Source organism: Phyllostomus discolor, chromosome 12 (assembly GCF_004126475.2).
Source record: "Phyllostomus discolor isolate MPI-MPIP mPhyDis1 chromosome 12, mPhyDis1.pri.v3, whole genome shotgun sequence".
Lineage (NCBI taxonomy): Eukaryota > Metazoa > Chordata > Mammalia > Chiroptera > Phyllostomidae > Phyllostomus > Phyllostomus discolor.
Genome location: NC_040914.2, coordinates 36,423,937 through 36,439,685, shown reverse-complemented (window position 1 = coordinate 36,439,685; position 15,749 = coordinate 36,423,937). Strand labels below are relative to the sequence as shown.

At 55.8% G+C, this 15,749-nt stretch overlaps 1 protein-coding gene across 1 annotated transcript in view; it reads right to left on the bottom strand.

Moving 5' to 3' along the window:
* FAM169B (family with sequence similarity 169 member B) overlaps window positions 1-8,294 on the bottom strand; it is a 30,942-nt gene extending 22,648 nt beyond the window's left edge. Inside the window, exon 1 of the mRNA XM_036012980.1 lies at window positions 8,200-8,294. Within this exon, the coding sequence (XP_035868873.1) occupies window positions 8,200-8,230 (31 nt within the window). The 5' untranslated portion in view covers window positions 8,231-8,294. The remainder of the gene's footprint in view (window positions 1-8,199) is intronic.
* Between the last annotated feature and the right edge of the window lie 7,455 nt (window positions 8,295-15,749).

Here is a 15,749-nt window from a genome sequence, read left to right as displayed (position 1 = left end):
CCTTCTCGCCCCTGAACTTGAGCCACTCTGTCCCATGTGGCCAGCATTATGGGGCCCTATTAGTCAGCCCTTCACTAGGGCAGAAGAGGGCTCTGGCTCATACCCAGGAACTGGGAAAGCCTGACCCTGTGTCCTGAGGTTCACTGACCAAGAGCTCGTACAACACCAAGCCCTGGCGTCGGCAACACAGGCACGCAGGGAGGCCCAGCGCGGGTGGAAAAGCTGTGGGGGACCGACTGTCCCGGATGGAGCGGTGTTGGGAACCGCCATTCCTGGTTTCAGGAGCTGTAACCCCCCCCCCCCCCATGGCTAAGGCTAAGTGAGCGACCTTTGGACCAGAAGCCACTAAGGAGACAAAGCTTATCTCCCTGGCAGGGGCGCTGCCTCTGCCTCTTTTACTTCACCCTGCCTGGCCCCCAATGCTTGGTCGGTTAGCCAGTGACGGGTAAGATCCCTCAAGGGGGAACAACCTAAGACAGGCACGATCACATGGAGGCCCCATGGAAGGACTTGGGGGACTACAGCAAAAGGGGGTGATGGACCCTCACCCCTCAGCTTTGACATAGCCTGAGTCCTCATTCTGTCTTCGAGAAGTCTCCTAATCTCTTGGCTGTCTTACTTCCCCTGCCTGACTTAAGCCTGAAACAATGCCAGTTGTGGGTGCCGCCCTGTGCTGGAAAGCGGGGGCTCCCTGAGTGATCAGCCCTAAGAAAGAATACGTAAAATCCTGTGAAACCTGCTTTGTTTAGAGTGCTCTCAATGAAATGATAAGGGTCCAAGAAAGAAGTGAGTTTGTTCCTCAAAGTTTTACAGCTCTTTAGCTCTCCGACCCTGACTCAATATAGGCCCTCAGAGTTCTTTGTATGTTATCTGTTGTTTGATCCTCACCGCCTGACAATGACTAATGAGCTTTACCTGGATTCCTGTGCAAATTAAACCCAGCAAAAGCCCACTGAGGAAAAGGCTCTTGGCCCTTCTCCTTTGAGAGATCGGCCACCTTTCCTCCCCAAGCAGATCACGTCTTGGTAGACTTATTCTCATCTGTGGTGGCAGGGGGGAGAGGGGAGCAGGGGGTAAGGGGGAAGAGGGGAGGGGGTGCCTGCAGGTGGAGCCCCGCCCCCACAGAGCAGGGCCCCACCCACCACAGAACACTACAGAGAAGGGAAAATCGCTCCTCACCTCTCTGCTCCCACCCACTAGTCACAGAGTCCGGGCTCTCAGCACTACCCTACCTCTTAGCTGGTTCTTAAACTTCCTACACTTGGGACCTGGAAGTCCCCTCCCTGCCGTCCATCTGCTGCACTGTGAACAGTAACAGCCCAGAGGAAGAGGAGGAAAACATGGGCTTCTACCTGGCCGCCCAAGTACGGAGGGGGCTGAAAGCAGACTAGTCCCCAGTCTCCACGCCCACTTCTAGTCTGTCTCTGAGCATACATAAAAAAACTGCCATGAAGCCCTGGCTGGCGTAGCTCAGTGGATTAAGCGCGGGCTGCGAACCAAAGTGTCGCAGGTTCGATTCCCAGTCAGGGCACATGCCTGGGTTGCAGGCCATGACCCCCAGCAACCGCACATTGATGTTTCTCTCTCTCTCTCTTTCTCTCCCTTCCTTCCCTCTCTAAAAATAAATAAATAAAATCTGAAAAAAAAAAAAAACCTGCCATGAGATGGCCGTCACGCACCACGGAATGAGACGCACGAACACCGCACATGCTGGAATTACCCGACACGGGAGACACAGATATTAAATATGTTCAAGACATTTAAACAGGGAATTTAAAGGGCCAAGGTTTTTTTCAGCTGCCCACCAAGGTTCTAGGGGAAAGAAAGCAGATCTGGAAATGAGTGTCTTAAACAGCCAGTGAGCTGAGACATCTAGGTGAGGAAATTACCCAGCACACAGCACAGAGAAACACAACAGGCAGGAAACATGCGGGCAGGTTACCAGGCCCAGGAGAGCAGAGTGATGAGGGCCAGTAACAATGTAACTAAAGTGCCAGCAGGAGAAAAAGATAATAACAAAGAGCCAGGATTTGAAGACATACAAACTGGTTTTCAGAATTCATGAAAGATATCTATCTACCCTCAGATTCTGGAACCCCAATCAACCCGAAGCAGGAAAAAGAACAAGAAAAAAATCTCACCTGAACTCACTGTGGTCAGACTGCAAAGCAACAAACAAAGACAGGTGACTGTCAAAGCAGCCGGAAGGGACATCCGGACCCTCTGGCCATGCACACCGCCAGGCGCCTCCCCGCCAGCAACCGCAGACTCCGCAGGCGATGCGGGAACAGGTTTCAGGCACAAAGGAAAACACTTTCACCCCCCACCTTGCGGAAGTGACTTCCAAGAAGGGGAGTGAAGTAGGAAAATGTTTAGGAGAACAGAACCCGCGTGAGCTGACTGCCAGCAGCATATCCTCGCTCTATTGATAACGGGTGCGGATCAGGAGGACAAAAGAAAATGACCTCGAGAAAAAGAGCAGTGGGAAAGGCCGCAAGGCAGCTAGGACCCGTGGACAAAGGGCAAGCCAGTGCTGACCGCCAAAGCAGAGACGGCCCGTGTGAGGGGACTGGAGTGTCGCAGCAGACCGAGGGGCTGGGTGACGCGGAATGGTGGAGGGGTCATTCGGAGTGAAAGCAGCTCAGGCTCTGATAGGACTCCAGAAAAAGTGTAGAACTGATGAATGTCTGAAGTAATCGGAGTGAATACGCATATGACAACTTCTAAGTGAGCCCCTAAAAGAACAGAGACGCAGATTTTAAATTTCAAAACAGGAGAGAGAGAGAAAAATGGAATTCGGGCAAGAATGGGGGGAATCTCAATTGAAAAGACGGCAAAGAAATGAAAACAAGATGCTGTGTGTTGAATTAAATGCATCTTTAATTGTTATTCATTTAACTTCATTTTGTCTCAGTGTTTAATGGTTATGATTAAAAACATATTCGTCAACAAATAACTAGACGAGGTTTTTGGCAGGACAGATTTTGTTTTAGTAGTGTTTTCGCCCCACGTATTTTTTAAGGTTTTAATAATGCTTATTCAATATTCATGTGTTGTGAAAAAATAAATACGCAACCTTTCCTTCTACATAACTTATTTCTTTCTACGATGTTCCGACAGCCCCAATGTGGGTGGCATGTGTGCCTTAAGGGAGCCATTTACTGGGAGACACGAAGGTCAAGGCGGACAATTCCCGGGGCGTCCGGCCCTCCTGCCCACCCACAGCGCAGTGAGGGGCAGCACCTGGAACCCCGGGCCAGTGTGAGGGGAAGGCTTCTGCAGAGGTGAGGTCTCCACAGCACGTTGGCGGGGGGGTGGGGGGGCTGCCGCTCAAGAACTTACCACTCAATGAGACCTTCAGGGACTCGGGTTAGGGCTTATTTCAGTGAAATGACAGGAAACGAACACGGCTTTCTCTCTGTGTTAGTGGGATTTGCAAGTAGTGGTTAGAGACTCGGTTTCCAAGAAAATCACATTTATCTTCATTTCTGCAAGGCAGGGAAACCCTGCGGTCTAGGAAGCGTGGGGTCCCGGGAGCCCCCAGCACATGCAGGGACAGAAGCCCCAGGGCCCTCCCTCCCACCCCGAGCCCAGCCCTGGGCTCCGGCTGCGCTGCTTGGCTCTGAAGGAGCGCAGAGGCATCAGAGGGAGTCTGGGCCTGGCCAGCAGGCTGCAGGCTGGGGGCGGAGCGGGCACCCCGGGCGCCGCAGGCCGGCCAGCCAGCCAGGGAGTGTGAGAAGGCTCCAGGGGCCATCAAAAGGGGCAGAAAGATGTGCCTGCATTTCAGTACCAAGCTGCCTCTGGAGTCACACCTGCTGTGTGTCCCACCCCACCACGCCTGCCTTGGGACCGAAACCCCGCGGCAGAGGAGGGGCGCACGAAAGCAGGGCCTCTGCAAACCACCGCAGAATAAGCATCATCCAAAGGCCCCAGGCCGTCACCAGCTGCTGACAGTCACCGAACTGCAGCTGCCGCCCCGCCACCAGGAACTCTGACCTTAATGTCTCGTGACACGGGGCAGGAGGGGCACCTGCCAGCCAATGGGACGGGACATCTCCCTGAAATTGGTTTCTAAGCCACACCACACAGCCGAAAACACAGCTGGTCTTCTAGAACCCTCTGTTTGGAACTTCCCTGGGCCGAGCTACAAACAGGAACATCATCAGACCAGCAGGGAGCCAGCTGCTGCCGGTCACCAGACTAGGGTTTCAAAGGTCAGAAAGACAACGCCTCCGTGCCCACTGCCCTCCCACTCCCGGCCGGAGCCCCGGCCGCCCGGTCATTCACTCCGTCCCGCCCGCAGGAGGTCGGGAGCCAGCCATGCCTGGCCGGCCTCAGGCGGCAGAGATCCCCGCCTGACACAGGCGTGACGCAGCCCCTGGAGTCTACAGGTCGGGGAGACCCGAGCCCATCCATGGCAGGGGTGCCATTGCAGGGCAAGGAATCACCACCTGCAGAACGGGGGCACACAAACCCCCCAGGCTACCAGGAGGGCCCAATCAGGGCCCAGCCCTCCTGGAAGAGCCGGGTCTCTGGAAAGACAGTCTGGGGGACACATGGACCAGGGGCACCCTAGGGGTGGCAGGCAGCTCGCATCACCCCACATCCTGATGCACCCAACCTGCAGAAGGGTCTCCCAGCGATCCATACTGCAACCAGGGACCCCCATGAGGGGGCTGCAGTCTGGGGTTAGAAATAACCAGCAAGAAGTTCACGGCCACGTGGACTCTGCAGACGGCCTCGTCCTTCCCCTTCCCCCCTGACAAGGGAGTGGAGTCTCTCCCAAGGCCACAGAGCACTCGGCGACCGCGCCAAGAGCCCGGAGGCCCTGCCCCGCCCCCGGGAACGGAGGCCCCCACCCCTGCCAAGCCCGAGTTCCTCTGCGGGGGCGCACCCGCACAGCTTGGAGTAGAGGAGACCCCACATGGCTGATGAGTATTTGACATCTTTGAAGTTTCGTGTCAACACGCTGTCTTCTCTGAGGAACTGGCTCATGCATCACTTCCCCGCTGAGCCTCCAGTTTTGGGGGGCTGGAGGGGAGGGCCACACTTCGAAACCCCCCCACCCCATGCCAGGTCCCTTCCTATGGGGAATCAGACCGCCCCCCACGTTTGAATCCCAACGCTGCCACCCACCAGCAAGGAGACCTTAGGATCGTTACTTCTTCTCTGAGCCGCGGCCTCTTCCCCAGTAAAACAGGGTAATGGTGGTACCTCCACTTACTATACCTGACGGGGTCGGCGCAGGGGGTGCTGGCCCAGGCCTCGCCATGACTCCTGGCACGCAGCCAGTGCGCCTCAGGGCGAGGTTACCAAAGGGCTTCCAGTCTCTCAGAACCGCAAGGGAAATGCTGCCTGCCCCCTGACACCACCGCTCCACGCTCAGCCTCCTCCCCCTCCTCCTCCTTGTACCCTTGTACCCTCGTACCCTCGGGAAGGAGCAGCGGCGCCCACCCAGCTGCGGGGCGTGACTTGCCGACCCCTGCCCTTCCTTCTGGGCCGGCCCAGGTCTGCCTCTGCCGGCCTGCCTGCAGCTTCGCTTCTTTCTGGTCTCCTGTCCTTCAGGCTGGGTCTCAAACCCGGGTGTCAGAACCCCTCTCTGGGTCCTCAGTTCCTGGCCTCCCATCGCCCAGGGGATACGCTGCACGGCTCTCTCCCTCCCCCCAGCTGCAGGGGTCCCCACCCGAGTGCAGAGCCTCCGCCCCTCGGGAGTCTAGAGTCTGCTCCTTCAGCGGTGCCACCTCCGTCCCCGTGTCCCTGCCCCAAGCTCCGAGTCATCCTGGCTTCTCCTCCCTGCTTGGAGCTTTCCCCTCTACAAGCTCCACTTTGTCTCTGGCGCAACCTGCCCAGCCCCTGACTCCCCTAAATCGGAACCCCGCACCGGCTTCCCAGACGGAGGTTATAAAACAGGCAATTCTCACCAACAAATTTAAATTCTATGTGTACCCAGAAGGGGTCAGGGACAAATGACCTTCTCTGTGTCTGCTCTGACCTTCAAGCTGGGCCAGGAGGCGGGTCTGACGAACACGGGGTCACATTTATCCTCACGAGGCAGCGTACATCCTTGTTTTACAGGTGAGGGAAGTTCAAGGTGAAGGATGAGGGGAGTGACGGGACGGGGCTGTGCCCGGCTGTCATTGCCTTTCCCACTATACTCCAAGCTGACGCGACAGTGACAGGCAGCCTGGCGGAGCCCAGGGTCTTCAGCACCAGGGAAATTGCACACACACGCGCATATGCACACACACACACACACACACACGGGCTCAGGGCTGGGGAGGGGAGAGGACCTGTGTGGTCCTGAGGCACGCCTTCAGTTATTATTAGGGGTGCTCCCAAAGCCCCCTGGGATAGCAGCCCCCCACTGGGCAGACCAATCAGACACACCAAGGTCAAATGAACACATCTCCACAGAGGGGTCATAGGCCCTCTCCCCACATTTGGCGCTAGGGTACATGGGAACTGGATGCGGCCTTGTCTGAAAGCAAGATTCTCAGCGTAAGGCTTCCTTGTGAAAGGAAACAGGTTTCTCCCGCCCAGAGGGCTGGCTCCAGCCGCTTCTGGAAATGGGCCGTCAGAGCCCGGGCAACCGCTCAGCGACGCAAAACCCCGGTCCATGCGGGCCCGGCGCACGTGGAAACGATTCAGGGGCAACAGCTGTGTGTCATCCGGGCCATCAGCGACCGAGCAGGCCACAGCGAACGCTGAGATCAGGGCAGGAAGACCCTTGAAGCGTTCAGGCCAACCACGCTTTTCGGAAGATGGAGTTGACAGTCGTTCTTCCCGTCGGAAGGGAGTGGGCCTGGGGGACCCCACGCAGCTCCAGGCCGTGGGTGGGAGGAGCTCCGACTCTCTGGGCTGCCCGCCCAGGTGCGGACGGTCTGAGCGTTGAAACGTATGACAGAGCTTGAAAGGCTTTTGGGGGTGCTTCCAAAGCCCCCCCTCCCCCGAAGTCCTTAAGTGGGCAAAATCTCCATTTCGGGCACAAAGAAAACGCCATCAAAGAGTAAGTCGATTTTCTCTCGCCCCAGTTCTCTTGAAAACTGGTAACCTCACTCGCCACCCGCCGCCAGGCCGGCCAACGGTTCAGAAAGGACCGCGTAAAAAATTCAGAAAGGAAAGAATACTGTCACCTCCGAAAGCAGAGGCAAAAACCCTCTGTCACTCTCCAGACCGGTGAGAACTCCCATGAGGAGTGTAACTAGTCCACTCGAGTGGCTGGTGGTCGCCTTCCCGCCTTAACTCACTGGCCATGGGAGGGAAAACCGCTCCACGTCACAGCTCTCACATGCAGGTCGCAGAAACAAGGACAGTAAGTGCTCACGTAAGGTCCTGAGTAGTTCTAGGACCTCTCCCAGAACAAGTATCATGAAACCAGTTTGGCCCCAGGCTAGCTGAGATAGGCAAGAGTTAGGTGTCCGCTGTGTCTCATTAGATTAAAACCACATTGTTTCTAACCAAGGCCCAGCCAGCTGCACAGCCGGCCCCACTTCAGGGTGGCGATGCGTCCTGAGAAATGTGTCCCTCGGCTGTTTCTTGCAAGTTGAGGGGACCATCAGGGGACTTCCCGTAAGCCGGTTCCCATGCAGACACTCCCTCCTGGGCGGGACTTTCAGAAAAACCTCTACCGAGCTGTTTCACGTGCTTTCTCTCCCCCAGAAAGAGTGGGACATGGCCCCACCGCAGCCTGGAGGCAGCCTGCTCCAGGTGGTGCCCAGAAACCCAGAGTCCACTCCCCGCGGCCCCCGCTGCCTGGGGCAAAGCTGGCCGCCCCCAAGGGGGCGGAAGGGCGCCTGTGGGACCCCGAGCTGCGCCGACCCGTGTCACAGACAAGACCACCAAGGCACAGAGGTCGTCGAAGCCCGGTCAGCCTGCCCTGACATGACACCGGGTGGCCCCGGGGGGCAGCTGGAGAGTCGGGGTCCGCTCCTCCCAGTGGGGAGCGCCAGAGCCTCACCAGCTCCGCACCCGTCCCCCGCCCACCTTTCCCTGGAGGCGACAGGTGCTCGGATCTCGGAGCCCTGGCGCCAACTCAGGGAAAGTTTCCCTGGCCGCCGTGCTGTTTACGGTCTTGTTTTGCAGCACCGGAGCCCAGAGCGATCCGGCCGCCCAGCCATTGAAACCCGACACGCGGGGAGGGGCCGCTGGGCAGACGGGCGGCGGGCCGAGCTCCGCGGGGCTGGCCGCGGCTCCCCTTACCTGCGGCTCCGCGGGCTGCCCCAGCCTCCATGCTCCCGTTCAGCTCCCGTCCCTGCGGCAACGCGCCGCCCCGCAGGCAGACTTCACCTGCGCGGCTCCACCTCCGCCCGCAGGCCGCGCCGGCTGCGTCCCCCGGGGCTGCCCCACTCCTCCCGGAGGCTGCTGGTTCCGACCCCCCGGGGCTGCCCCGACCCTTCCCACCCGTCCCCGACGGGGGAGCTGACACTACACCGGCTTCATCGTTAGCGACCCCTGGCTCCCAGACAGTTTGCAAAGCGCGTTCGCCACTTCCAAGGAGTATTTAATTCCCCTCAATCCTTTGGAATAGGAAACTGTGGGTGCCCCCACCCCTCGCCACAGCCCCTGGGCCTTTACTGGGCACACCCTCAGCATGCCCCCTCTCACCTCCTTCTGATCCTATGGACAAAAGAGGTTCGAATTATCCCTTTTCGAAAATTTGCGCAGCTGAGAAGCGCAGGGCGCCCGGGGCCAAAGGGCGTCCAGGAACCTTCACCGCCCACTCCGCAGTCGCTGCCGGTTTCCCCGACGACTGTAACGCTGCCGCTGTTGCCGGTAACCAATTCTTTCAGTGATTCCATCTTCCAGCTTTCGCTCGCTTGAATATTGAAAACACGGGCTCCTGGCCCGTGTTTCTCCAGCACGTCTTGGCCCCATTCAAGGTGCTTCTCCCAGGGGAGAAGGGGAGCAGGGCGGGGTTTTAGAGCCTGCAGCCTTGGACCCCTAGGCCTGTGGCTGGTCCTGGGGAGCCTCCCCTCTTTGGTTGGCCGCTCTGAAGTTTGGGGGACTGGTCCCCTCACGTGCATCCTGAGCCCTCTGGGCTTCTGTCCCTGATTGGGCCTGGCCCCCACTGGCCTGCCCCGTCCCTCCACTCCAGCAACTAGTCGCTGGGGGATTGCGGGGTACAAGGGGAGCCTCCCACCTGAGGAAGACTCGCTCCACGCCGACAAGTGGCTCCGGACCTGCTTCCCTGCACGCAGCCGCAGCATGCACTCACTGCAGCCCAGTGCTGGCCATTTCCCATCCCAGAGTCACCTCCTGGAGGTCTGAGGTGTCACTTTCTACAGTGAGGAAGACACAGGCAACCTGGGCCACAGCACTCAGGAGACCTGACTCCCCTGTCCACAGCACCCTTGTTCGGTATGCACTTACTGGGCTCCACCATACGCCCTAAAGAAAGCGAGGATGCCAACTAAGCACCTGGGGAGGGGGGTCAGCAAAGACTGCAGCCAGTGCAAAGGCCCTGAGGCATGACTGGTCTGTTTTGGCTCCTCCCCCTCTGTCAGGCCCCACCATCTCCAGCGTTCCTTCAGCTCCTGGCCCAGAGAGAGGAAGGGTTCTTAACTTCCTCTTTAAAACCTGCTTCTTCAAGGCCTTGTTACTCTTTAAAAATGTTTTTGTGCTGCTTTAACAGTACTCCCATCGTACCTGAATAGGTGTTCCTCCAGGGAGAAAAAAATTTTTTAATTATAGAATGAAAAGTCCCCTGCTCCTTCCACCCTCCCTCTTTCCATTCCTGCTTTCTGGGGTTTCCGCCTTGCTTGGGCAGGCTGACACCACCTCCAAATGAGAAAATAAACTCTTCTACACTTGCTCCCAATGTTTTCTGACCTTTAGACTGGAATTTGAATCCAAGCATAATTTTTTTATGTACGCGATGTCAGAAATCGGCCTAACGCCGGCCAGGCGTTCCCACACCAGTAAGTGCCGCTCTCGTCTGAATGACTTCCTGGGTCCTCCATGAAGTTCCATGTGTGTGTCACAGCTTCACTGTTTCTACAGCAAGGTCACACTATTTTAACTGCCACGGCTTCATCAGGTGCTTGGGTGTTGGGGGAGACAGGTCCTTCTTATCAAACATCGGAACCTGCTAGGTGAGGATACTGAGGTTTGACGGAAATAGCATACCGTCTTGAATGCTAATTTGCACGAACACCTTTACAGTGTTGAGTCTTCCTATCAGAGCAAATGAGCACACCCAGGCTTATCCCAGCCTCGTATGAGTTTTTTAGCCTCTTATAAATAAATCTAACATCGTTTTTTTTGCTAGGTTTATTCCTATATTTCTGATATTAGCTGTCCATCGTGAACGGGCTGTTTCTCTTCTCCAGTTGCATTGTCTAGTTGGTTGTTACTGACACATGAGAAAACCATTGGCTTTGGTCTATGTCAGTCTCACATGCAGCCAGCTGCAGGAGATCCAAATCGTATTTAAAGTAGATTTATCACCGATTTTCTAAGTGCACCGTCAAACTGTCTGAAAACACATTACTGGATTTCCAGACGTCCCTCAAGCCCACTGGGCCATGCCACACGCACTTCTGACACTAGAATGGCTCCTGACTCCTCGAGAACACAGGGACAATATCACCCACATGTGTATCCTGGGAAGTGTCTTTCCATATGGTCTCCTTCTCTCCCTGGGAGGCCTCACGCACTGGGCTGCGTGCTCACCTGGCCCCACGCATCTGTGCAGGACCTTCCTCAAGGCTCAGCACACAACTGCCGTGGCCACCCCCCCAGGGAGTTGTGAAATTAGAAAGAAAAATCCAGTGTTTAGACAACAGGGCTAGCAAGCTCCTGGGTTTCAGTAAGTTACCAAATTCCTACGGCAACAGTTGTTACTTCTCAGGCAAGGAGATGTGGCCCTTTAAAAAAAAAAAAGGACAAGGCTCAACAAAAAGTCGTTGAAAAAATATAAGACGGGAGAAAAACGTAGGCAAACCTTTCTCCCATAAAACACAAAGAAAAATATTACCTTATGATGTATCCTAGAAGAGTGCCAGAAATTTTTAAATACCAATTTTCAAACTATTCCTTCCCAATTCCCAGGTGAAGTTCCTTCTAAAAACTGGAATCTTCTCTACCAGTTTCCCAGGGAATGTGGAAGAGAATTCCAACATTGTCACCTGGTCTCTAATGTACCGATTGTTCTAGGACAGTTTTCAATGGTTGTTTCAGAATGTTATGAAAATCTCAAATTTTTACATTTTAAATAAGTGCATGCTAAAAGCGTCTGAGAGCTGTGCTTTGTGAGAAAAATTAAAAACATGATTCTAGGGTGTCTGAAGTCTCCCAAAAGATGGACACACAGTGTCAGGGTCCTCTCTCACCCCGGGGCTGGCACCAAATCTCACCTAGGACAACTGCAGACACATCCACGGGGGGGTGGGGATCTGTCCACTGATCTCTGCCCCCAGTGAGCTCACACCAGACTAGTCAAAATCACACCCACAACAGTTCGGAAAACAAAAATGTCCACCACATTTTTTCAGAATGCTCTAATCTAACACTGGGCAAACTAAACAAAAAAAAAAGGTAGAATAATGGGGTTTTGGATGGAATATTCAGAATCCTGCAATCCTCGTTTTGACTTTAATTATAATCTGTTATTCATTCAGCTGAGCATTTGTTCCCAGGTACCAAAAGGTCGCTTTGGCACTGAAGGGGAGGAGGAAACTTTCCTCAACACTGGTCTAATACGTCAAACACACATGAGACAGATTAGCAGGAGAAAATGATCGAATTTCATGACATATGCAGGCATGGGAACCCCGTCCACGGGAGAGAGCCAGAGAGGCACAAACGCAGCAAGGGAAAAAAAAATGAGGTGTGTTTGGCACTCTGAGCCAGGGGTCACTGCAGGACAGTGAGGAAAGCAGATGTTCAGGAACCAGAAGTTTGCCCTGCCTTACAGATAAGCCTAAAAAGATAGTCTCTGATTACGGGTAAGGCCCCTCATTTAAACTCTTCCAGGTAGATAAGAGAGGGCGCAAGAGTTTATCTTGCGCCTGCAGGGCCTCAGCTGGCTTCCACTCCCAACAACTGGCGCACCACGGAGGCACATGTTGGGGCGCCTCCCTCTGGGCCCCAACGCCAGGGAGCCAGGTCCTGTTTCCCGTAGGGGAACAACTGTATTCTGGTGCAGGCTTTGGCGACCTGCAGCCCGTGGCCTGTATCTGCGCAGCCTGGGAGCTACGAATAGTATTTACATTTGTAAACAGTTGGGGAAAAAATCAGAAGCATTGAAAACAGAAAGACATTTGTGACACACGGCCATACGAAATTCGAAATTCTGTGCCCATAAAGACCCATAATTAAGGACTGGAACGCAGCCCCGCCCTTCATTTGCATATCCAGAGGGCAGCTCTCACTGTGCTCGGTAGAGTGGAGTAGTGGCAAGAGAGCACGTGGCCTGGAAAGTCTAGAGTATTTTCCCGCCCTGCCCTTGGGGAATCCTGTGCCACCCCCGTGGGAGAGGTAAGCTGAAAGGGCACAGGAGGGAGGGGAGGGGAGTCTGCCAGGCTGCCTTGGTGGAGGGACACTCTGGAGTATCTGTCACCGCTGTGACAAGAGGCACCGAGGTCTGAGTTCTGTGTTTTATGGTGATGAGGGGCAGGCCTGCAAGCAGCGACGTTCCACATGGAGGAGCGCGATCATTATCGTCTTCATTTATTTGTTTGCAACCGCCCGTGCTGCTCGCTGATCTGCCTGTTCCCAGCCTCCCAGGGGAACCTGACCAGTGTCATTAAATCTCACCCCTGCACCACGCACCATGTGTGTGGTGGCGAGACGGCTGTTGGCATCGGGGACAATGCACACACACTTTACTCCTTTTTCTTGCATCAGCAGAAGTCGAAACTTGCCCATGAAAAATTTAAAACAATTCCCATGAAGTTTCATGTTTGGTTCACAGCAGGAAACATGTTAGGTCCGGGATGTCACCGACACCGGCTGTCCCTGGTGGGACCACGTGGGTGCTGCGGCTTGCTTCCTGGGTCACGGCAGGGGGCTGCACCTCGCCCTTTGAGTCCCTGGGGCAAATGAGATGACAAATATTTTAATATTTTCCTCCCAGGAGTTGTCGCTCTTGTAAGGAAGATTACTGTGCTTGTTGCTCAGTAAAACATCTTTGCTTAGGTGCCTTTTTCATTCTCAAGCTTACTGTAGTTCATCAGCCCAAAGGCCGCGTCTGACGTCAGCGATTGTTAGAGACCATTTGCTTTCACGACAGAAAGAGAAATCAAAGCGCAGACGTCAGACCTGTGAATCCGCAGTTCTCTGAACTGTTTCCACTGCAGAGGGTGAGAGTATGTGTGTTCTTTTCCCGCGTGGGGATGAACACAGCCATGCACACGTTACTGTAGCTGAGGAGAGACGTATCGTCTCTCTGATGTTCTGTTTTGTTAGCTGCAAAATTAAAGGAAACTTTTAGGACTTTTTAAGTAAGTGAATTACGGGGAACTGAAAACAGTAGTAGGGCACGCTCCAGTCCACATTAAGAAAGAATAGGTCAAGTCAAACTTTGGAGAAAATAAGTAACAATTGTAGCTTCACGACTGGGGAAGCAGCGTCAGTAAAAGCAGGAAGCCTCAGTGCCCGAGAAGTCTCTTTGCCCGGGGCATGACAAGTCACCGTTAGGAAATGCGACGTACCACACCCACACCTCACTAGTTAGTGCTGTTATCGGGTCTGACCCGAGAGGCCACCAACTTTACAAACGTGGGCATTTCCAGTGGCCTGGTCCCGCTTACAGCTGTGACAGCGGGCACAGAACTCAGAGAGCTGGGTGCATGGCATGAACTTGGAGAGCCGTCCTTCGTTAGAAGGGGGCTGAGATACCTACCACGAACAATGCCAGAGGGGGCAGGAGAAACAGGTTAATGCTTTCCAACTGGAATTTTGGTATTGACGACATTGATCTCAAAATCAGGTCAAGTGCAAAAGCGCTCTGTACCCTCCTGCAAAACAAGGTGGCCCCAGCTCCTCAGAGGAAGCTGGGGATGGCCACTGGGGACGCATGCCACTTCCCACCTGTTCTCTGCAAGCAAGCCTGCAACCTCCGCCGGGGACCAATTAAAAGGAACAGCCCGTGGTTCGGCGTCCCAGGAAGGCCTCAGGTGGGGTCTAGCCCTTGGCAGTGACCCCAGTGTCCAGGGGGGAACTCTTTCACCAGGGGGCCAATTAAGGAGATGGCACCACGGGGCCGCACCCTCTCACACACACAGGGCTCGGTGCACCTGGGGAAGCGCCGAGGTGCCGGAGCCAGAGCCGCTCTGTGGCTTCCCCAGCCACACCCAGATGGGGCAGGAGAGAGGGGTATTTTGCAAGTCATATTAATCAGCTTTTTCAAAAACCGTTTTTAGCTTTTAAAAAAGGGTGTTTTTTTTAAGTAGTATATTCTGAAAGGTCAAGATGGTGCCTACCGTGGCTGCTTCTTCGGCAGCGGAGCGAGCCCCAGAGGGGAGGCCTTTCCATGGAGTCTGACACGACCAAAGGCAGGAGGACCGCCCCCGAGGCAGGCGGGGTGCTGAGAGGAGGGGGGGGCACTGACCGTTAGCGGCACCTGTCTTCGGCCAAGCATGGAGGAAGCCCTTTCCCCAGGCAGGGTGTGGGTGGGGAGCACACAGCCTGACAGGCCTGCCGGGGGCTGGGGTCCCTGCCGGAACCCCAGAGAACCCCACCCACAGAGGGGGTGCTGGGACCATGCCCACAGGGGCACGGGCAGGCTGACTGGCCCCAGGACCTTCTGCCTAGTGTGGGGGGAAGGGGTGCAGCCAACACTTTCGACTGTAAAGCGTCACCTGTAGTTTGGTTTCAGTGTTGGTTCCTTTTTCTTTCTTCCTTTCTTTCAAACACATTTTGCAGAATCAGTTTCGAGGGCAACCAAATTTCACCAAGTCACAATGACTACACACAAGGGGGGACTCTGGGGAAGGTGTGGAGGGAGACTGATTGGTTACTCACGAAGGGAAACCTGCCCAAGCAACTTACAGGGTCGCCCGCCGTCCCGGGGAGCCCGGGACCGGACAGTCTCAGGACATTTCCGCACCCCTAATCCCACAAACCCTCTGCTCCGGGCAGAGCATGCCAGAGAGTCGCCGAACCCATGTTCCCATCCGACTAAGCAGCCAACCCACCCAGACCCAAGTGGCTGAAAAGTCCCAGATGGCGCTCCGCCCCCGACCTGTCACCCACAGCCTCCCTGCCCTGGCTCCTTTTCAGGGGCATGCGCTTACCACCCTCCCCTGACCCGGGTCTTCAGCCTTTAGGGGCCCCAGCGCGCTGCGGGGACCCAGGGGCTAGATGAGGCTGGGCACCGTCCCCCTAGGAGCCCAGGGCCCATGCCCCCGTGGGAGGGCCCCTGGCGCTCCGAGTGGCGTGCGCAGGCTGCACCACAGCCCCCTGACCCTGATGGGCCCTGGTCCAGCCGCGTGGTGCTGACCGGTAAGGCTGGCTTCCTGCTCTGCTATTCGCCGCTGCTGTTGGCCTGGCCCGGGAATGCGAGGCTGCCTGGCTCTGGGCACAAACAGTTTGCTCGTGGGGTAAACGGGGGTGGGGGGGGAGCGACGGTGCCAGGAGTTCCAGAAGGGGGAGCTCACTCCCCTGGCTGCGCCCTGGTCAAGATGATCAGGGACCGAGAGGCCTCACTGCTTCTGGCCAGTCCTTCACTCTAAATACCTGCTGAGTGGCATGTACGTAAGTGCGCCCACGCACGCGGCCCAAGCTCGGACCCTGCCTGCAGCCCATCG